Genomic DNA, 22,455 nt, shown 5'->3' on the forward strand with positions numbered 1-22,455 from the left:
GAAGCTATTGAGTAAACACACTAGCTCTGTTCACAAGTTACACTGGATGCATGTACATCTTACATGCATGTGTGTACCTGTTTGTCAGCAAGAGCAAACATTAATTCACTTAACAAATGAAACCCGGGACTACTACCTGGATAAATATGCATTTTCAGTCACACATTCAACTATATATGCATTGACCATAAAGAATTCCCCCTTGCTATAACAAAAATTAATAGACATATAAAGAAAGATAAGTGTATGGATTATGTGTTTTGTCTACACCTAATAAAAGGGAGGTGCTGTTCTTCAGATCTATTATCTTCAGCCAACAGATCAGAATTAGGTGAGGCACCTTTGAGTTGTGAGCCCATGTAAAACTTCCATTTTTGCAGTGTCTTGTAAGGACCTAGTTTAGAACTGTCAACTCCAGAATGTGAGGGCAGGGTTTGGGGAGGGGATGGACTTCAGTGTGGTATAATGCCATAGAGTCCACCTTCCAAAGCGGCCATTTTCTCCACATGGAAATGAGTTCTAATCCCAGGAGAACTCCAGCCACCACTTTAGGGGTGCCAATCTCCCGGGCAGGGAATCCCCCGGTTTGAAGGTCCTCTCCCCACTTCAGGATCATCAGAAAGGGAGGGGGAAGGGAAGTGTCTGTTGGATAGGGTTGCCAAGTCCAATTCAAGAAATATCTGAGGACTTTGGGGGTGGAGCCAGGAGTCATTGGGGCGGAGCCAGGAGCAAGGGTGTGACAAACATAATTGAACTCCAAGGGAGTTCTGGCCATCACATTTAAAGGGACTGCACATCTTTTAAATCCCTTCCCTCCATAGGAAATAATAAAGGATAGGGGCACCTTTTGGGGCTCATAGAATTGGACCTCCTGGTCCAATCTTTTTGAAACTTGGGGAGTATTTTGGGAAGAGGTACAGGATGCTATGCTGCAAATTTGGTGCCTCTACCTCAAAACCAAGCCCCCCCCCCAAGCCCCAGATACCTGTGGATCAATTCTCCATTATTTCCTATGAGAATAAGTCTCCATAGGGAATAATAGAGTTCCCTCTCCCCCCCCCCCCCCCGCTTTCTCTCTCTCACTCACACACATGCTTAACTGTCTCTGGTGCCTCCACAACGAGGTCTGGAAAGTATAGGGGCTACGCTGCTATCTTTTTCACACACACTCACTTGTCAGAAAGGAAAGCAAAACAAACGGAGGGGCTGCACTCTGAGGAGGTCTGCTGTTGCTAACCCTTCCCCATGAAGTACTTCCTGCTCCAATTTAAAGGAGCACACACGTTTTAAAACCGGACCTATTTGCAGGTCCTGCCCTAGATCTAGAGGTACATGGTGGCTGTGGGGGAAGCCTATAAAACTGCAGGATCCCCGACTGGGACCTGGGGATTGGGAAGCCTACTGCTGGGCACTCCATTATAACCTATGGAGACCAATTCCCATAGGGTATAATGGAGAATTGATCTGTGGGTATCTGGGGCTCAGGAGGACAGAAGCACCAAAATTGCAGCATAGCATCTGGTGCCTCTCCTCAAAACACCCTCCAAGTTTCAAAAAGTTTGGACCAGGGGGTTCAATTCTATGAGCCCCCAAAGAAGGTGCCCCTATCCTTATTTCCAAATGGTGGAAAGTCATTTAAAAGGTGTGCGGTCCCTTTAAACGTGATGGCCAGAATTCCCTTTGGAATTCAATTATGTTTGTCACACCCTTGCTCCTGGCTGCACCCCCAAAGTCCCCAGATATTGCTTGAGTCGGACCTGGCAACCCTACCTGACCACCTGGAGGTTTGCAATGCTAACCTGATTAAAGAACAAGGGCACCGTACCCTCCCTTCTCCTCTTCGTGCACACACTAAGGAGCAGCAGGACAACAATCCATGCTCAATCTGTGGGAGGAAGGACTATGTCTTTTAGCAATAGGAAGGTTTGAAACCTCTGCTCCACCCTTTCCTGTCACGTGATCCTGCCACATCCTTTCTACTCCATGGGTCACTGCTGCTGCCTAGACTAGAGTTTAAACCTGGTCCTAAGTATGTAAGTGTAAGGTGACCTCTACAGCGAATAACAAACAAACATGGTCCTGGCCTATGGAGCTTGAGCTCCAACATTTGCCCTGGGTAAACACCAAAGGAAAGGGAGGTAAGCAAGAGTCAGAACCTTTCAGTCCTGAAGCTTCTGTCTAGTTCTGAATATGAATCTGAGAAGGCTAAAGACTTTTCAAAGAGGTTGATTTTGAGGAGGACTTTGAAGGACAAGGTGAGCCTGCTGTCAAGGTTGCAACCTACCACTGTTTCACTGGTCTGATCATATTTGGTCAGGTAACCCAAGCTATGTGCTCATGAACCAGTAGATTCTGCTAGCCTTACTACCTGCTGTATCATCCAGGGCTCTGCCCAGGGTTAGGGTTGTCAGCCTCCAGGTGGGGCAAAATGTGAGGTGGCTGTGAATTTTGCTCAACCTTGACCATGCTCCCCTTGTTTAGGTGCCAAGCCTCCAGGTGGGGCCTGGAGATCTGCTTTTACAACCAATCTCCAGCTAGCAGAGATCAGCTCACTGGGAGAAAATGGCTGCTTTGGCTGTGGACTCTATGGCATTGTACCATGCTGAGGCCCCTTCCCTCCCCAAACCCCATGCTCTTCTGGATCCACCCCGAAAAACTCCAGGTATTTTCCAACATAAGATCTGACAACCCTACCCAGGGTTGTCAGGTCAATGGAGGGAAATCCCTGGAGATTTAGTGGGGTGGAACCTGAGGAAGGCAGGAGTCAGAGAGGGGAAGGCCTTCAATGGGGAGTAATGCCAAAGCCATTTTCTTCATGTGAACTGATCTCCAGGCACCACTTGGAGGCTGACAACTCTACTGTAACCCCATCAGGTTCCAACTCTGGTCTGACATCCTTTCTGCCCCTGATCCTCCATGTCCAACGCTGCGCCTGCTCCTTACCTCCTGTCTTTCCACAGATGCTCTCAGTTGACCCAATGGGTTCTGTTCTGACTTTGCCCTCATGTCAAAGTACAGTTAAATCAAAAGTGGGCCACCTTCTGCGAAAGAATTCTGTAGCAACGGAACCGAGTAGAGCTCTCTAAGAGAGCAGGAGTTGGTATAAATGAGAGTGTGATAGTAGTCAGACAAATGTATGATGTGCATATTGCTGCAATCCAATGCCACTGAACACAGTGGGAATTTCTTCTGATTCATTGTGCCTGCATGTATTTCTTTGTCAGCTGGCTGATGCCTACAAGATTATTTCTGCTGTTTTGGATTTATTCAAGTGACCGGCTTGAAATCTGCCTGATGTTGTAGTCCATCCACTCCCCCCCCCCCCCCCCCCATTCCCCTCACCCGGTTTTGGCTGCATAGTAAGTTTGGTTCAAATTTCCAAGGGCTTAGGCAATTGGATTGTGAAAGTGTTTTCTCTTTATATGACTCTGTAATGACAACATTAAGCAGGAGTTGATCCTGTTTATTGCAGGTGGAATTCCCGTTATGCAAATGCAGGCAGCTGTTATTGTTATGGAGGCTCTTGAATTGCTTCCTGTCTTGGCAGTTTGTGTGCCCTCCTGGGGAGAAAGCAAATTCTTAAATCATTCCTTGTGTACGTTTAGGTCTGTCATCACAGCCAGCGTGCTCACTCTCTCTGCAGTCTGGCTAATGCATATTTTGTGCGTGTGTGTCTGTTTTCATGTGGAGCCTATTAATCCGCTAGGTGACTGTTTTGGTGGGTTGTGTCTCACCAGGTGTTCAGGCTGACACTGCATGTGTAAGTGAGAGTGCTGTGCGTGCGTGTGTGACGTCCCTCTCTGCAGTCGCAGTGGATTCGTATTCTAGTCACCCAGACTTAGACCTACACAGAGACAGGCGGCTGGGCATCCCTCAGCCTTCCTCCTCCTCCTTTCAAAAGAACTAAGAGGACAGAGTGTTGGAAGAAAGCCATTTTAGTCGACTTGGTGGGAGGAACATTTTTTGCATTCAGGCCTCATCTCAGATGCGTTCAAGGTAACACTTATATAAAAAACACAATGCAAGTGTTACAATATTGGCTGCTGTTGTCCTTTTAAAAAGTTTCCCATGCTATCAATAGTAGACTGGGCAAAGAAGCACCCCCTGCCCCCACCCCACCTCCCAGCCAAAGAGTTGGAGGCTTTGACTTGTACAGCCAGTGCAATGGGCCCCTTTAATTCAAGATTGCCAGTCAGTGCAGTGAATGAGAGAACTGGTGAAGGAGGTGGGTACTCTTGAGGAATAATTATGTGCTCTGAAATGCAGCTGCCAGTCTTCTCCAAATAGTGCCTCTGGAGGGCTGGCAGACTGGAAAAATACCTTGGGTACTCGGAGGCAGAATGTGGAAGATGCAATTGGTTGCAGAGCTTGGGCAGGACTGCTGAAATGTCTTCTACCAAGTTGCCAACTTGGGTAGTAGTTTCTGCTCCTGTGCCTTTCACAGAAGCCTGATTCTGCAGGCATTTACTGGTGCTTCTCCCCCTCTGAAAAGTATCAGTGCTGCTATCTTATAGAGGAAGGACCTGTTCAAGGCACAAGAACAAGTGCTTCCCCCATCAGTTGGCAACCCTGTGTTTTTAGGGATAGAGTTTAGGGCGTGACATATGGCTAGCAAGAGCCCAGACTCCTTGGTTTTCAAGTGGAGTGAGCATACTGGAACTGGTCAGGGCTGCCACCATGAAAGAAGCAAAAAGCCTGCCTTTAACAATTGACCCACTTAACTGCATCTCTGCACTGGAAAAGCTGCTCCTCTGCTGCCAGAAAAGTGATAATGGCCTTATGGAGGTGGTTGAGGGGGGGGGGTGGCAGCGTGGGAAGCTGAAGCAGAACCCAGACTTCTAGTTTACCTCATGAAGGAGGACAGATGAGTGGGTTTCTAGGTACCAGGACTCTGGGGTTCTATTCCTGACCTCTTTCTCCCTTGCTGCAGCAGACTTTGCTGATCCTGATAAAGCTTCTTTGCCCTGTTTACGTCTCTGGGTGTAACTGGAGAGGCTGAGAGCAGGACCAGAATAACCAAGGAGAGAGCCGTGTGCCTTGCCGGAGAACCCCTTCTCCCTCCTGTGGGGACGCCCTGTCCCTGGGCTGAGATGCTGACAGGGAGGAATGGAACCCAGCCCTCTGTGCTGCACCAGCCTGTGAAAACCCACACAGCTTCCAAGGCCTGGTCCCCCGAAGTCGCCTGACTCCTCGCTACCCCCCAACTGTTCCTCTCCGAAAGGTAAAATAAGTAAATAAATAGAAGGTTCAGTGACAGGCCTCAGCACTAATGTCTGGCACCCTAGGCAATGTCTGGTCCTAGAATGTCTGGAACCCTAGGCAAGGCTAACTTCTGGCACACACACCCGCCTGCACCGATAACGTCACTGAGTCACATGGGGGCACCCAGTTTGGTGCCCCCAGAAGGCCAGTGCCTTAGGCAATCACCTAGTTTGCCTAGTGCAGGGCTGGCCCTGACTAAGACACAAAGAAGAAGACACCTCAAAGAAGTCTCTTGGAGGATTCCTGGATGTCAAGCTAAAATCGTCTTTGGGGTTCCTAAGTCCCTGATGAAAGCATAACCTCCTGTGTTTGGCTAAAAGGGTGCATCTGATTTTTCAAATGCCTGCTTTCCACCTTGCGTTAACTGTCGTTCAGAATAGCATGCTTCAAAAAGCTCTAGATCTGATTTAAACATGAGGCCAACTGAGGCAAAAGAATTTGTCTGTGGGACTTTGTGCCTGCAAAACATTTCCTTGAAACAGGGCTGTTACTTGTGCAAAACAGCTGCACGTGCAGATGGCCCCAGAAATGGACTCTTTTTCAAACTTCCTGCCCCCAGGGCCTTCTGCATGTATTAATGTATAAAGTAAGGAATGTTTATGCATATGAAGGAATCTGTGTGTGTGGCAGAGCATTCTGGGAGGCCCTATTAGTAGCAGTCAGCTGTGACACACCTAACTCTTGCCTGCAGGTCGAGAAGCTTGTAAATGACAGACGGGTTGTTTTCATTACTGACCTTCTGCATGGGAGATCCCAGGTAGGGCTGCCAATTCTGGGTTGGGAAATTCTTGGAGGTTTGGGGGTAGAGTCTGGGAAGGAAGGATTTGGGGTCCTTAGCAGGGTGTAATGCTGTAGAGTGCACCCTCCAGAGCAGCCATTTTCTCCAGGAGAACTGATGTCTGTAGTCTGGAGAGCAATTGTGATTCCTGCAGATCTCCAGGCCCCACCTGGAAGTTAACAACCCTAAGCTGACAAAGATCTTCCATTTTAGTCACAGGTTTTCTGGTACTACTGAATTGAAAGTGGCACTAATCAAAAACAATAATAGACTGTGGGTAAAGGCACTCTAATGATGTCATTATAATTTTTAATATTTTATTCATTTACTTCATTTATACCCCACCATTTTCCCCAGTGGGGGCTGAGGGTGGCTTCCATCATTCTCCACAGGGTTCTTTTAAGTGTCAGGGGAAGTCAAAATGCTTCTCATAGGAACAAAATGCTTCCTAGGGCTACCAACCTCCAGGTGGTGACTGGAGATCTGGGATTACAACTGATCTCTAGGCAACATAGATCAGTTCACCTGGGGGGAAAGGCTGTTTTGGAAGGTGGCATGGAAGGTGGCCCCAATGAAGTCCTTCCCCAAACCTTGCCCTCTTCAGACTCCACCCCCAAAATCTCCAGGTATTTCCCACCTGGAGGTGGTAACCCTACTGCTTCCCCTTCACCCATGTTCAACTAATTCAGAACCCATCTGGACTAGTTGTTCCAGGTCTAATGAAATAACTTTGAGGCAGGTTTATACTCCACCATTTACTCTGGTTAAAAATTAAAGGCTTGGTGATGATTCCCATCCCTGCCGTTGTGCTGCTGTCCTTGATACATCCTGTGCTTCAGAACTCTCCGTCAAGCTTCTTGTTAAATATTGCAGTAAAATTGAGGTGGTCTTTCATTTGTAGCACAACTGAAGTGAGGATTACCATCTTAATAAAAAAATAATCCCTTAAAACAGTAGGCTATTAAAATTAATTGGGATTGGATATCAAGGGAAGATTACTGTGTCTTAATACTGCACCTCAGGAATGGTAGGAAAGCAAGAATGTAGGGAGGCTGAGGTAAACGTGACAAATGTTGGGCAGTTGTGGGCAAAGATAGATGAGAAGCCAGGAACATTCAGAGCTGTGAGGAAAAGGCTGTGTGTGTGAAAATGCCTTGCCGTGTCCAATGTGAGTCTCCCTTGGCTTGTGAATATTTGGCCAGCTCTGTGGTTTGTTTTCACACTGTCTTGGTTTGCTCTTTCTTGTAATGACCATGAGAAATAAAACTGTATTTTTGGTTGTTTGAAGTGTAAATTTTAGTAATCCCAAATTCTGAAAGGTGCCAGTGTGTGTTATCGATGCACACTGTTGATCCTGACTGACTTTTAACCTCCAGCCATTGCTCCTTGTCATGAGGGCTCCCTCCCTCCTTGGTTCTTCTTTCCATCACAGAAATGTTTTTTCTTTCTCCAGGAGGCTTGCTTTTGTGCCCTTTGATTTGGGTTTGTTTTTTTTGCTTGTCACCTGACTCAGAAAACTCCACAGCCGTCTCTTCCCATCAACCCAAATGACACATGAATTTTCAGGGCACATCGTGCACCAAGGAGAAGACAAAAATGACACCCCGTGCATCCTCTTTTGAGAAATTCACAGGATCTAAATTAGAAGAGACAGTTCAAATGGTTCCTTGGTGGCTCATATGCGGCCAAGCTTGAACAGTGTGCCGCTGTAAATATAAGAACATTCAGGCCCTTTCCAGATGATGGAAAAAGTTTTTTGCTTCCTTAAAATAAGTAGCCTTGCTTGGGGAGACAGCAGTGCTACAGGGGGAGTCATCTGTTGTTTTGTTTTAAACATTGAAAGTATGGAGTCCAGCAGTGGAGAGGAAGGGCATGATGGAGAAAAGGTGGTTATTATGGAGAGTGGGGTAGCTTTGCTGGTATTCTGCATCCACTACCCCTTTAAAAGACTCCACAAGGACTCTTTCTAGCATGGTGCTTCTGGGTTTGTTTGGTGTAGTATAGAACCAATTTGGGATAGTGGTTAAATGTGCAGACTCTTATCTGGGAGAACTGGGTTTGATTCCCCACTTCTCTGCTTGCAGCTGCTGGAATGGCCTTGGGTCAGCCATAGCTCTTGCAGAGATGTCTTTGAAAAGGCAGCTTCTCTCTCAGCCCCACCTACCTCACAGGGTGACTGTTGTGGGGAGGAAGGTAAAGGAGATTGTGAGCCGCTCAGAGACTTTGAGATTCAGAATGGAGGGTGGGATATAAATCCATTATCATCATCGTCCTCTAAAGGGGAGAGACCAGCATAAACCGGAAGAGTGGCTCTGGGAAAAAAAACACCTTTTCCTCTCCCACTCTTTCCTGCCTGAAGCTTGCCCCCAGCAAACTGCTGTTACCCAAGCTGAGGGGAAAAGTACATGTACCCCAATGTCTTTCCGTGGCCCAAGTGAGACCATTTTCAGTGGGAGAGCAACCCAAGGTTAGAAAGATCCCTCTCCTCTTGTGTTGGCCTTTTTCTCTAGAATGCCATCCCAAGAAACTATATTTTGCTTTTAAAAAGAATGCTGGAATTCCATGTAATGTGCTTAGAAGAGGCATGGCCACCCCTATCAGTAGCCTGGGAGAAAATTTTGGAAGAAAGAAGTTCTGTGCTTAGAAGAGGCATTCTATTGCATGTGAACGAGAAGGACGAATGCCTCCTCCAAGATTGCACCTGCCACTTACAGTTTTTGTATTAGAAGTAGTTTTAAAATATATAGGGGCCACAATTTAATCAATTGAACTAATGGATTCTTTAGCAGACGAGTTGGTAGGATCCAACCCATACTCCCTATCTCCCCCCATGCCAAACCTTAAATATTTATCACATTTCAGGAAACCATGTGAGAGTATCTGGAATTCAGGGCATGATCTACCTTTTTTTTGTTTCATATCTTCCCCTTCCTTTCCTGCCCACTGTTCTGCATCTTTTGCCATTTTGCAGGCCTCTCCTGAGTAAATAGGCAACCGCATCAAGCTCTCAGAATTTAATAATTTCCTACCAGTTAGTTCTCTAAAACTTTACTTTCAGCAGCATCAATAATTAGGAATATTGCCTTTTTTTAAAGTTCAGATAAGGAGAATTTTAATGTCATTTTTTGTAAGCAAAATAGTTTTTTGAGAGTTTTGTCCCTAATGAAAATAGGTCTGTAAACTGCAGTGGAACCAGCATAATCTTTCCCAAGTTTGTGGAATAACTGGTTCTGAAATTACTCTGTGCTCCAGGGTACCCTGCTGTGGTAACCTGCTGCAATTCCCGGGAACTTTCAGGTTGATAAGCCTCATGGATTCCTTACATCCTGTAACAGTCACAGGGCCCAGCAGGGATGGGATGCTCGAACCTATGTGTCTGAGTTTGAGCATTTGTGTGCTATGCACACACATAAGCTCAAGGAACTTAATTCTCTGCTTGGTACAGAATTTCATGAGGTCAAGGGGCTGTGACCGACAAAGCAATTTTAACAAACTCCAAGGCACAGCCCCTCCATTGAGCCATTTATAAAAACCAGGTTTTAAAATACAGCCCTTTATCCTCCCTTCCATCGTAATTGCTCCGTTCATTAACACTGCTTCCCCCACATTCACAAAGAGAGCCCTTTCCTTTCAGTCCCTCCCACCCTCGACCCATCCCCCATCCCAAACAAAACAAGCACTAGTGGTTCTATTTACAAGTCACAAAATGGGGAGGGGAACTCAGTCCAGATGGAGAATCAGGGCGGATGTGTGGGGTGTGTGTGTGTGAGGGGTCAAGGTTGATTCTTCCCATCCGCTAGAGGTGGGTGGAGATACAAATATATATGTGTGTGATTGTGTGTTGCACAGTGATACCAAGAGACTTGGGGGGAGTCTTCCCTCCCATCCCAAAATGGGTTTTAGGAAGTGGTGGTGCTGCTTCTGCCTTTGATGCAGTATTCCCAGGGCTTTTTGGGCAAGCTTGGGATGGACAGAAGGATAAAACAGCCCCCGCCGAAGATCAAGATGGATCCAGCGGCCACCGCACAAGCCACAGACCAGGAATATTCGTACTCCAGGGGGACGGTCTCATCAGAGGTGATAAGCCACCGGACCGAGTGTCGGAAAACCTCCAAGCATACCAGCACCATGATACCTGAAGAAAGAGAGAGAAGATGGGGTTGGGCATTTTACACAGAGGCCTTGACTCCTACTTGGGAGAGGAAGACAAATGTATTTGATGTGGCGAACCTGCTTTGGCTCTACATTCACCTCTGCTTGGACAGCATACAAACTTCTGAAATGACTCAAGCCCAAAGTAACTGGTTCTTCCTGTTTACTGGAAAAGATGGCTGCCCAAAGGCCAGCCAAGAGCCAGCCAATCACCACCTCTGTCCCCATGAGACAGCGCTGATAGCCACAACAGCTAGCTAATCATCAAGCAGCTCCCACCTCTCCTTTGCTTTATTTAGATTCTTATACCCCACTTTTCTTCTCTGTGAAGACCCAAAGCAGCTTACAGCATCATTCTCCCTTCATCCAATTTCTGTCCACCACAGCCGTCAGAACTACGTTAAATTGATAGGAGTGACTGGTTTAAGGTCACTCAGCCAGCCTCCTTGGCAGATAGGGTTGCCAACGCCGGGTTGGGAAATTCCTTGAGATTTGGAGGTGGAGCTTCAGGAAAGTGGGATTTGGGGAGGGGAGGGGAGGGACCTCAGCAAGGTGTAACGCCATACTGTCCACACTCCGAAGCTGCCATTTTCTCCAGGGGAACTGCTCTTTCTAGTCTGTAGATCAGATGGAATTCAGGCAGACCGCCAGACCCCACCTGGAGGCAGAGTGGGACCTTTGAACCCGAGTCTCCAAGATCCTAATCAGACACTGGGCACAACACCACACAAAACACTAGCTTAAAGGAAAGGTGCCGATTAAACACTCAAATGAAAACGTCAAACATCTGAAAAGATGAGGCTAAAAAAAAGCCTGCCTAAAGCATTGTAAATAGAAATCCATGGCAGTTCATGTGGAGGAGGGGGTGCGGAGCTTGCCCTGGACCCAAAGAAGGAAGGACTGTTCAGGAGTCTTTTCTTACCTGATATAATAAAGAAAATGGATGCTGGTTTCAGGAGAAATTCAATCCCTTTACTCAGAGCCATAGTGATGCAAAGTGATCCCATGGCCATGAGCGTGATGCTGAGAAGGGACACCACAGCGGCTGTAATGTTGAGCTCTACGCAGCATTGCCGGGTTGGAGGGGGAGAGAAACAGCAGTTTATTTATTTAGGAAAACTTTTGGGCCGCCTCTTCAGGAACCTGCCTGAGGTGACTTAGAAAATAAAAATAATAAAAAAATGAAAAAGATATTACTTAAAATCCAGTATTAAGGACTCAGCCCAGCATAAAAATATAGACTATCAAAAACAGACTACTGCCTACTTAAAATAAGCTTGGGATCAACATACCAGCAGGACTGCCTAATCCCTTATAAACCCACCTGACTGTTAGTCAACTTTGGAGGCCCTACTTCAGGTGCCTCGCATTGTGAGATTAGGTGAGTGGCAGTCTGGGAGATGGCCTTCTTGATCATGGCTCCAAAGCTCTGGAACTCTCTCCCATATGAAGACTTTTTTATTTAGTTTGGCATCCCCTCCTTCCTAACGTTTTTATGTTTTGCTTGCATTTTAACTGTTTGCATGTATTTTAAACTTTGTTTTTAACTCTTTTTAAAGTTGTTGCAATGATATATGTTTGGGAGGGAGGATGATTTTAACAGTTTTGTAATGTACTTTTAATTATGTACATTTTAAATTGTTGTCAGTCTTGGAAGCCCTCGTATGGGCAGAAAGGTGGGACACAAATTTTGTAAATGAGATAAATCCAATGCTGGAGAGGATGAGTGTACAGTAGGGGACTCTTCTGAGCCAAATCTGACCCTTGTAGCCAGTGCAGGAGAAAGCAGCAGCTGTATGAACCAGGCATGGCCAGAGGCTGTGTTGGGGGCTTGGAGTCGAGGAATGGCCCCTCCACGCATAACTATTCTTAAAATAGCCCTCCAGGAAATCTGGTTGCTGGCCATGGGCATACACAGCCTTTAAGAAATGGAATTTCAAATGAACCAGCCTCAAATGAACCAGCCTCTGAGTAGACAATATTGACTTTGATGGACCGAGGGTCTGATTCAGTATAAGGCAGCTTCATATGTAAATGGTGATGTTTACAAGCAGTTTCCACTAGTAACGCAGGGACTGCTCAGACTCTAAGGAGCTGCACAGCTACGTATTTGGGGGAGGGGGGAGAGTCATAAGCAGAATTGCAGCGAAGGTGCTGGCAGCTGCTGTGTGGAGCAGAGAAAGGCGTGAGGCTTAACAGCGATAAGAATGGAAAGGTGGAAAGAATGGGAGGCCAGCTAGAGAGGCTTGGCAGGCAGAATGGGGCTCATAGTTTCCAGCATTTCACAGATGGAAATAGGGACATGCTTACAACACACACACACATACACTCTGTATCAAAGGTCACTGCCTGAGGGCACCTCCACAATGACACATAGCTACAGGGGTTTTTTTTTTTTTTAAATGCAGGATTTTAGTCACTCTGCAATAGGCTGTTCTCACCTCATTTAAAAGCCAAGGTTGTGTTTGATCTTTCAGTTAAAGGAATAGCAGACAAAACATCATTGTCCTTCAGTTTATCAGCAACAATGCAGAACAGATACCTCAGCAACTGAAGTGTGTCAGGCAGCAGGCTTGTGATGCTGAGTGTATCGTGCATGTGGGTTTAGATGTGTGTCTGCTAGAGTCAAGGCATCCATATCTTCACCCACTCAGACATCGTGACAAGCAGAGGTTTGCCTGTGACGGGCGCAAACACAGCCTGTGTTCATGCTTGGCTAAAAGAATTCCTAGCTTGAGAAGCCTGAATCAAATTCCAGTTCATAGTGATGTCCTGGCCCCATTTTGGGCAGGAGCTCACAGAAGCAGAGCTCCAGAACCTCTAAATTTTATTGTGCTCTTTCTTTCTTTCTTTCTTTCTTTCTTTCTTTCTTTCTTTCTTTCTTTCTTTCTTTCTTTCTTTCTTTCTTTCTTTCTTTCTTTCTTTCTTTCTTTCTTTCTTTCTTTCTTTCTTTCTTTCTTTCTTTCTTTCTTTCTTTCTTTCTTTCTTTCTTTCTTTCTCCCCCCACCCCACCAGTACTTGCTTCTGGGCACCATTGTTCTAACCCCCTCTGAGGATTTTGTTGAACTCTTAAGACTTGACAAACTTTCTAATATTTTTTTCCATGAAAAATGGGAAAATAACCAAAACATATAAAGCAGATAGATGGAAATCTTCATCAGGTCTCTGTGGCCTCATAGGAGAATGTAAATTAAGAAGTGTGATGGGAGTAGGATTTTGTTATGGCAGTTATAACTCAAGAAGCATTTTAAGGTAGATGCTCAGCCGATATAATTTATTCGCCTTCTGGTGATGTCAGGGTGTGTGTAGGGTTGCCAAGTCCGACTCAAGAAACATCTGAGGACTTTTGGGGTGGAGCCAGGAGTAAGGGTGTGACAAGCACAATTGAATCTGAAGGGAGTTCTGGCCATCACATTTAAAAGGACCACACTCCTTTTAAATGCCTTCCCTCCATTTAAAATAATGAAGGATAGGGGCACCTTCTTTGGGGGCTCATAGAATTGGATCCCCTGGGCCAACCTTTTTGAAACTTGGGGGGTGTTTTGAGGAGAGGCACCAGATGCTATGCTGAAAATGATGACCCCGAAGCAGGGGGAGGGCCTCCAAACCAGGGGGGGTCCCCCTGCCCCAACCTGTTTTCTCTCCAGAAACTGGGATTCTGAAGCCTCAATTTAATCCCAATTTAGTATCCCGGTTTGTGGAGAGGAAACAAATTGCAGTCTGTCCAGGAACCTGCATTTGGATGTCACTAGGAATGGAGTGCAATTCAGAGCTTTCCAAATCCAGAAGCTTTCAATCATGTTCTGTGCATAAAGGAGGGGGAAGGGTGGGGCGTGTGAGACCCTGACAACAAATTGTTTCTGCCTGTCACAGACAAAACCAGAGACCCTAGCGAAATGGTAGTCTCTTAAAGGGACTCACCCTAACACAATGTTAACAAGGCATTTTCCCAAAGAGAATATAGGGGCGTGGAACAAAGTCTGAGTCCAATGCAGGGCTTTTTTTGAACAGGAACGCAGAGGGATGCAGCTCTGGCTGGCTTGGCCAGCGCTCCAGCTCAAAAAAGGTCTCTGGCAGAGGGAAGGCACTAGGCAGCCACGTGCTCCCAGGAGAAGCTGGGCCTACTGCTGCCTGCTCCACCACATATGGCTCAGTATCTCTGTCTATGTTGGGGGTGGGGCACAAAAGGTCTCTCATTGGGCTGTGTGAGAACACACATCCGTGAAATGCAGCTGATGGCACTGTGGTGTTCTGTGTCAATATGCAGAGAGCAACCTGCTAAATAGGTGATGTCACTTCTGGTGACAACAGAGGGTGTGACCTAATACGCAAATGAGTTCCTGCTGGGCTTTTTCTGCCAAAAAAGCCCTGGTCCAGTGACACCTTTAAGACCAACAGAGTTTTATTCACAGTGTAAGCTTTTGTGTTCACGCACACTTTTTCAGTTACAGTGGAACAGAACCTCCTCAACCATTACTTACAGCGGTGGGGTGGGGGTGTTGTTGGGAAGGGCCACTTAAAGCAGGGGTGTCAAACATCTGGTCTGGGAACTGAATCAGGCCCCCGGATGGCTCCTATCAGGCCCCTGAGCAACTGGCTGTCATCTGCTTCCTTCTCCCTCTCTTGCTTCCTTCTGTGTAACAGCTTGCTTTGCAAGGCTTGCTCAATCACACAGGAGCTACAGAGCAAAACCTCTGTTTTCTCAATTGGTTGAGGCTCCTCCCTTGGGAAAGAAGGAGGGGGAAGGAAGAGCTTGTTTTGCCATGCTATCACAATTGCACAGCAGAGCTATTGAGCCAAGCCTCTCTTCCTTCTATTGGCTGAGGCTCCCACTCTCCTGGTCCCTTGGGGAAGGCAGGAAAGAGCCAGAGCTTCCTTTGCCCAATTCTCAGGATCCCACGGGAGAAATACAAAGACATCACCTTTAAGACCAATGAGTGCTAATGTTTTAAGCATGTTTTAAGTTTTTTTAAAAAAGATCTTTAATTGTGTTTTTCTGTGTCCTTTATAAAATTTATATCTCTGCTATCTAATCTTAAATAAGTACACATATGGCCCGGCCCAGCATGGCCCGACCCAACAAGGTCTTATTTATGTCAGATTCAGCCCTCATAATAAATGAGTTCAACACCCCTGATTTAAAGTCAAGATGCATAAGTACTGAGTGAATACAGCCAAGACTGGATGAGGGAAAGATCTGTGAATGGCAGTAAATTACAGTACAGTAATTGTATCATGAATAAAATGGCAGTAAATTGTACCGTGAATAAAACTTCTGTTGGTCTTATAAGCGCCACTGTATTCAAACTTTGTCCCACTGCTTCAGATCAACCCAGCTCCCTTTGCCCTCATGTATTTTTTTAAATGGTGCCGTTTTTTTAAAATGGTGCCGTGTCCCAACTTGACATGGAGGCAGGAGCACCAACCCCAGTGACCTGTTCTTGATGACTGAGAAATAATGCTGGTTTCACCTTTTTTAGTTGTCCTCTGGAAGATGTGAGCATTCTCCCCAGTGGTGAAGAACTTGAAATATGAACAGTTGGCTTCTGAAATAAAGAAATAAAAGCAAATTAGAACAAATGGGGGCATATGCTTAGGGGGATGGGTGGATTGGGTTGTGGTGATTGAAGAAATAGCTGATAAAAGAGGCACAGTGGACAAAATTAGGCAGGTTATACAAGATATATATTTACTTCAGAGCTTCGGCATGGGAGGGGGAGAGCTAAATTTCCCCCCTCCCTCCTTTGAATTTTTGTGACTTAAGTGGCCTACTGGAGTTGCTGTTTTCTCTGTCAGGGAACCAGACTCACAGTCTTCATGTTTCCCCCAGGAGAGCAAACAGCAGCTCTGAAGGGCCATTCGAGGTCAGGAGAGCAGTGTGTGTGAGGAGAAAAGTTAATCCCACCTCCTGGGGCTGCTATCTAGTCCATTGATCCAGAGAGCTAGGATGAAATTTAGAATGCAGGCAGAAATAACAAAACATTTATTTCAAGCTTTGACTTTGAAAGTAGCTCTCATTTTGAGAGCAAACTGGACCTAGGCGTGGTTGATGAACCACTGTGCCCCTGTGAAGTTGCCATAAAGTATCACTGCTGGAAAGTGGAGTAAAAGATATCATGCTGTCTCTCTGGTCCTGCCAGAGCTGGCAATACTGTCCAGGAGGTTCTGTTTAGAATAAACCTAGCCTAGGGTTGCCAGCCTCCAGGTGGGGCCTGGAGATTCCCCCCTTTTTCTGCTGATCTCCAGCTGACAGAGATCAGCTTCCTTGGACAAAATGGCTGCTTGGAAGGGTGAAGTTTATGACCTGCTGAGACTCCTCCCCAAACCCCGCCTTCTCCCAGAGCCACCCCTGAAGTCTCCAGGTATTTTCCAACACGAACCTGGCAATCCTAGACCTAACCTCCATGAATCTATCTAAGCAATATACTTTGAAAGATGTTTGAGTCACATGACCTGTTGCCATAGAGTTATCAGCCTTCAGGTGGCGCCTGGAGATTTCCCAGTATTACAACTGCTATCTAGACTGCAGAGATCAATTCTCCTGGAGAAAATAGCTGTTTTGGAGGGTGGACTGTATGGACTTTCCCCTCCCCAACCTCACTTTCTCAGGTTCCACCCCCCAAATCCCCAGCTGGGGATTGACAGCCCTAGTTTAGACTACCAATGTCTTTTCAGAGCATTTTTGGTTTCTCTATTTAAGACCTCTTCAAATATTACAGATTATTTTATCATATTACTTGTTTGCCGCAGGTTTTAATTATGAACTCCAAAAACTGTGGAATGGAAATGCAGATTTGGGTGAGGTGTGTCTGTTCTTGGGGGTTTTTTTAAAGCACATACTTTCTGCAAATAGCCATGATTGGCTCCCCTCAGGGCCATTAGAGACTATATATATTATATTCATAGCACGCCTGCAAATTTTGCAACATGTGATCTCAAGGACTAGAAGCTTGAGTGTTTTTTGAAAAAGGGAAGTTGAGACGATGAGACATGATTCAGTAGTTAACCTTAAGCAACTTCACAGGCAAAAATGCCTACACTTTCCACATTCCTACTAGGCTTCCCAACCCCCCCGCTTTGGCGGGAGACTTCTGGGTTCACAGCTTCATCCCCCGGTCTCCAGAAATCAGGAAGCGGGGGGGGGGGGTGGAGGGGGGGAGAACATACCTGTAGGGTTCATGTTGGTGTAGCAGTTTGTAAAATGTCTGTCCTGAGCAGTTTGTAAAATGTCTGCCCCTTTAAGGCTGGGCAGGAAGGAGGAAACAGGAAGGGCTTCGCCGGAGAACGGCCCCTCCCTTTCTTTGCTTTTGTTTTCACAGCAGGCAGAGGGAAGAAGACCAAGTAAGTATTTGTGTGTGTGAGAGAGGGAGGGGGCAGGGAGGGGGGATTCCCTGGTATGGAGGCCCTCCCCCCCCTTTAGAAAGCGTGTGGGGGGGGAGGGAAATGTCTACTAGGCACTCTATTATTCCCTATGGAGAACAATTCCCATAGGGAATAATAGGGAATTGATCCGTGGGTATTGGGGGCTCTGGGGGGGGCTATTTTTTGAGGTAGAGGCACCAAATTTTTAGTATAGCATCTAGTGCCTCTCCCCAAAATACCCCCCAAGTTTCAATATGATTGGACCAGAGGGTCTAATTCTATGAGCCCCAAAAGATGGTGCCCCTATCCTTAATTATTTCCTATGGAAGAAAGGCATTTTAAAAGGTGAGCTATCCCTTTAAATGTGATGGCCAGAACTCCCTTGGAGTTCAAATATGCTTGTCACATCCTTGTTCCTGGCTCCACCCCCAATGTCTCCTGGCTCCACCCCCAAAGTCTCCTGGCTCCGCCCAGTCCCCAGATTTTTCTTTAATTGGACTTGGCAACCCTAATTCCTACACTATTTGCCAGTGTATTTAAAATTTGAAAGAGCCCCGTGGTACAGAGTGGTAAAGCTGCAATACTGCAGTCTGAGCTCCCTGCTCGTGACCTGAGTTCGATCCCCAGTGGAAGCTGGGTTCAGGTAGCCGGCTCCAGGTTGACTCAGCCTTCCATCCTTCCGCGGTCGGTAAAATGAGTACCCAGCTTGCTGGGGAGAAAGTGTAGATGACTGGGGAAGGCAATGGCAAACCACCCTGTAAAAAGTCTGCCATGAAAACATTCCGTCACCCCAGAGTTGGAAACGACTGGTGCTTGCACAGGGGACTAAAAAAGTAGAGGTAATCCCCTGTGCAAGCACCAGTCGTTTCCAACTCTGGGGTGATGTTGTTTTCACAATGTTTTCATGACAGACTTTTTATGGGGACAGAGGACTACCTTTACCTTTTTTTTTAAATTGAATTTAATACTGGGGAAGTTTTGGAGAAATCCAGGAGATGACGCTGAAAGGTTCTACTTTTAACTATGTTACACAAACTTTTTTTTTTTAATTGGTGGACAGGGAGGAACTTGCAGAACTTGGCAAATGAAGCAAAGTTGGAGACAAAAAAGATTCTTTTGCATCTCAAACCTCGGGGCTTGTCCTTTCTAAGGCCTTACATTGCCCAGTGGAATGTATTTAATTGCGTCCCTGGAGAGAGAAACATTAGCAATTACTTACTCTGTACGGCTGGACAACTTCCAGTTAGCCCCAGGGTGTGGGGAGCAAGTGTGTGCATTCTCTTTCTCTGTATGCATTTATGTGTGTGCAGGCAAGACATTTGCGTGAAAGATTGTGCTGGTAAAATATGCGGTTGTTACTGACTGTAAGATCATTCCCCTCATGGGCGTCCTTTGTGAGCCATGCTTCAACCCTGCAGTCCTGTCCCATGAGGTTTTAGCTCAAAGGAACAGTATAAATGGGAGGAGGTGGAAGATAGGAGAGTTTTGGGGTCTGACAAAAAAGCATTGGAAGCCATTCTGAGGACACTGCCTGGCAGATGCAATGTTCTAGGATGGCCAAATGTCAGAGAGGCTTTAATTGTGAAGAAGAGAAATTTGTGCCCAGGGCAGCTTGTCATGTCTCAATACTGAAAGGTGAGAAAAGGTGTACCAGGCTACAAATCCCCCCCATGTCTTGGATGCAATATTAAAGGAACAGGAGACCTGCCTTCTATTGTAGTAGATTTCAAACTTACTGCTCTCCAGAAACCTTTTCTATGTCAATTTTAATTTTTCTGTCAAGGAATTCCTCTGCATAGTAGAAGGTTCTGTGGTGTGTTTTTAGAGGGTATTCTCTGTTTATAGGCAAAATTGACTGGGCTTCTTGGGCCTCACCTAGACTATACAGTCACATGATTGTAAATACTCAGGGTCCAAAGTCCAAACTCAGTGATCAAATTTACATAGGTGTATTATTTACAGCTTTTTCTTTTGCAGCATACACAAGCACTGACAAGGAAAGGATCATTCCAAGCAGGAGTCATTTTGCAGAAAAAGAGGTGCTGGAGCTCATTAGTACAACTCATTTGCATAACTTATTTACATATGCCACACACCCCTGACATCACCAGAAGGTGTTCTAAATTATATCAGCTCAGCATCTACCTTAAAATGCTTCTTGACTTAGAATTGTCATAATAAAGCCTTACTCCCATTCAGTGTTCCCTCTAAGCTGAGTAGAATTTTTGCTCACAAGACTCCACAGCTTAGAGGGAACATTGCTCCCATTATACTTTTTAAATTACTTTCTCCTATGTGGCCACAGTGGCATGAGGAAGGTTTCCACCTGTCTGCTATATATGTTTTGGTTATTTTCCCATTTTTTGTAGGGGAAGATATTGGAAAGTGTGTCAAATCTTAGAGTTCAGCAAAATTCTCACAGGGGGTTTGAACAATGGAGTCTAGAAACAAGTATTTTTTTTGGGGGGGGGTGGTATTTGAGAAAGAAAGAGCACAATAAAATTTAGAGCTTCCGGAGCTCCGCTCCTGTGAGCTCCTGCCCAAATAGGGTTGCCAATCCCCAGGTGGGGGCAGGGGATCCCCCGGTTTGGAGCCCCTCCCCCCGCTTCAGGGTCATCAGAAAGCGGGGGGGGGGGGGAGGGGAGGGAAATGTCTACTGGGAACTCTGTTATTCCCTATGAAGATTTATTCCCATAGAAAATAATGGAGAATTGATCCGCGGGTATCTGGGGCTCTGTGGGGGTTGTTTTTTGAGGTAGAGGCACCAAATTTTCAGTACAGCATCTAGTGCCTCTCCCCAAAATATACCCCAAGTTTCAAAATGATTGGACCAGGGGGTCCAATTCTATGAGCCCCAAAAGAAGGTGCCCCTATCCTTCATTATTTCCTTTGGAAGGAAGGCATTGAAAAGGTGTGCCGTCCCTTTAAATGTGATGGCCGGAACTCCCTTTGGAGTTCAGTTATGCTTGTCACAGCCTTGATCTTGACTCCACCCCTAATGTCTCCTGGCTCCACCCCCAAAGTCCCCAGATATTTCTTAAATTGGACTTGGCAACCCTATGCCCAAAATGTGGCCTGATTTCAAGAATAATTTCAAAGGCAAACACACATTGAGAATGTTCCAATTTCAAAACTGTAAATTCAGGTTCTGAATGCTTGCTGAATTATTAATGTGTGCAAGACCGCAACTAGCATTCCTATACTGTAAGAGGCTGGATGCAGATATGCCGTCTCCAGTTTTAATAATAATAATAATAATAATAGATTTTATTTGTATCCCGCCCTCCCCGCCTAGGCGGCTCAGGGCGGCTAACAGCATTTTATACATTTACATTAATAGATAAAAACTGTAAATTTAACAATTAAAATTAAACATATAAAAACCAGTTAGTAGATTAAAATACATAATTTAAGTTAATTTAAATTTATCTGGCAGTAGTAGTGGTTAGTTCTGTGATGCTGATTCTGCCAGTTTAAATGGTTCGATAGTAATGTAGATGGCGGGTCCTTTATTCACAGCAGTTCAGCAGTTGATGTCGATATATGCTTGTTTGAAAAGGACGGTCTTGCAGGCCCTGCGGAACTGGTCAAGGTTCCGCAGGGCCCACACTTTCTCCGGAAGCTGATTCCACAGTGCAGGGGCCGCAGCTGAAAAGGCCCGAGCGCTGGTGTTTTGGAGCTTGACCTCTCTCGGCCCAGGGATCGCCATTTTATTTTTTCCTACTGACCTCAGTGCCCTCTGGGGTTCATATGGGGAGAGACGGTCCCTTAGGTAGGCTGGTCCTCGGCCATGTAAGGCTTTAAAGGTAATGACCAACACTTTGTACTGGACTTTTGCTCTCGGATTTTGCTCTCAATCAGGGCCTGACTACAAAATACACTCTTCAGATCCATCTGCTTTGGGAAGGGACAGTGGCTCAGTGGTAGAGCATCTGCTTGCGAAGCAGAAGGTACCAGGTTCAATCCCTGGCATCTCCAAAAAAGGGTCCAGGCAAATAGGTGTGAAAGACCTCAGCTTGAGACCCTGGAGAACCGCTGCCAGTCTGAGAAGACAATATTGACTTTGATGGACCAAGAGTCTGATTCAGTATAAGGCAGCTTCATATGTTCATATGCTTTGGGTCCTGTCAAGAACACATCTCCTTGAAGTTCCTCATTGAAATTTAAATCCTCATTCAGATTGGGACAGCAAAATGCAGGGAGAGGGGAATTAAATCTCCCTCCAGTGCTGGTTTCTTTAGAAATAACACCTCTGGGTGGAGACATTTCTGGAGATTCGGGGTGGAGCCTAGGGAGAGCAGAGTTTGGAAAGGGAGCTCATCAAGGATGTGATGCCATAGACTCCACCCTTCGAAGCTGCCATTTTCTCCAGGGGAACTGGTTTCTATAGTTTGGAGATGCTGGGCCTCCCTCTTTGTTACCTGCTGGGGCCTGAGGAAATGTGTGTTTGTGTTGGAGAAACACACAATGGCATTGCACTGGCATGTTTACATCACCTGGTAAAATCTGGAAGAGACATGTTGGGCAATCTGGCATTTTGCAAAATCTCCATGGTTCTGTAGAGTTTTTGCAAAATGCTAGCACATCTACCATGTCATTTCCTGTTTTTACTGGCAATGTAATAAGCATGTTGGTGCATCAGGGCTCACCCCACATTTCCTCCACAGGGTTATTTGCTGTGGCCTGTCAACCCTACTCAGCTACTCAACTCTCCCAGCAAGAGAGGTTAGTGTCCCTACTTTAAGTGTGTGATAGTACCTGGGAGGAGTGAGTGAGCTGTAACACATTTGTTAAGGAACAAACTTTAATAAAAAGTTTCCAAGTGGTTTCTAGCATAGCACTTAAAAACAGTTAAACTGTCAAATTCCATAGAACAACAACAACAACAATTTTTATTTGTA

At 45.9% G+C, this 22,455-nt stretch overlaps 1 protein-coding gene and 1 non-coding gene across 2 annotated transcripts in view; one reads left to right on the plus strand and one right to left on the minus strand.

The window, feature by feature from the left end:
* Positions 1–9,124: 9,124 nt before the first annotated feature.
* CACNG6 (calcium voltage-gated channel auxiliary subunit gamma 6) overlaps positions 9,125–22,455 on the minus strand; it is a 49,377-nt gene continuing 36,046 nt past the window's right edge. The window contains exons 2-4 of the mRNA XM_060256324.1: positions 15,664–15,738; positions 11,115–11,252; positions 9,125–10,175 (exon numbers count right to left, since the gene is read on the minus strand). Coding sequence (XP_060112307.1) covers positions 9,940–10,175; positions 11,115–11,252; positions 15,664–15,738 — 449 coding nt within the window. The 3' untranslated portion in view covers positions 9,125–9,939. The remainder of the gene's footprint in view (positions 10,176–11,114; positions 11,253–15,663; positions 15,739–22,455) is intronic.
* Positions 21,462–21,532, plus strand: TRNAR-GCG (transfer RNA arginine (anticodon GCG)). Its single transcript has one exon. It is a non-coding gene; the product is annotated as a tRNA-Arg (tRNA).

This window comes from Heteronotia binoei, chromosome 15 (assembly GCF_032191835.1).
Source record: "Heteronotia binoei isolate CCM8104 ecotype False Entrance Well chromosome 15, APGP_CSIRO_Hbin_v1, whole genome shotgun sequence".
In the NCBI taxonomy this organism is placed as follows: domain Eukaryota; kingdom Metazoa; phylum Chordata; class Lepidosauria; order Squamata; family Gekkonidae; genus Heteronotia; species Heteronotia binoei.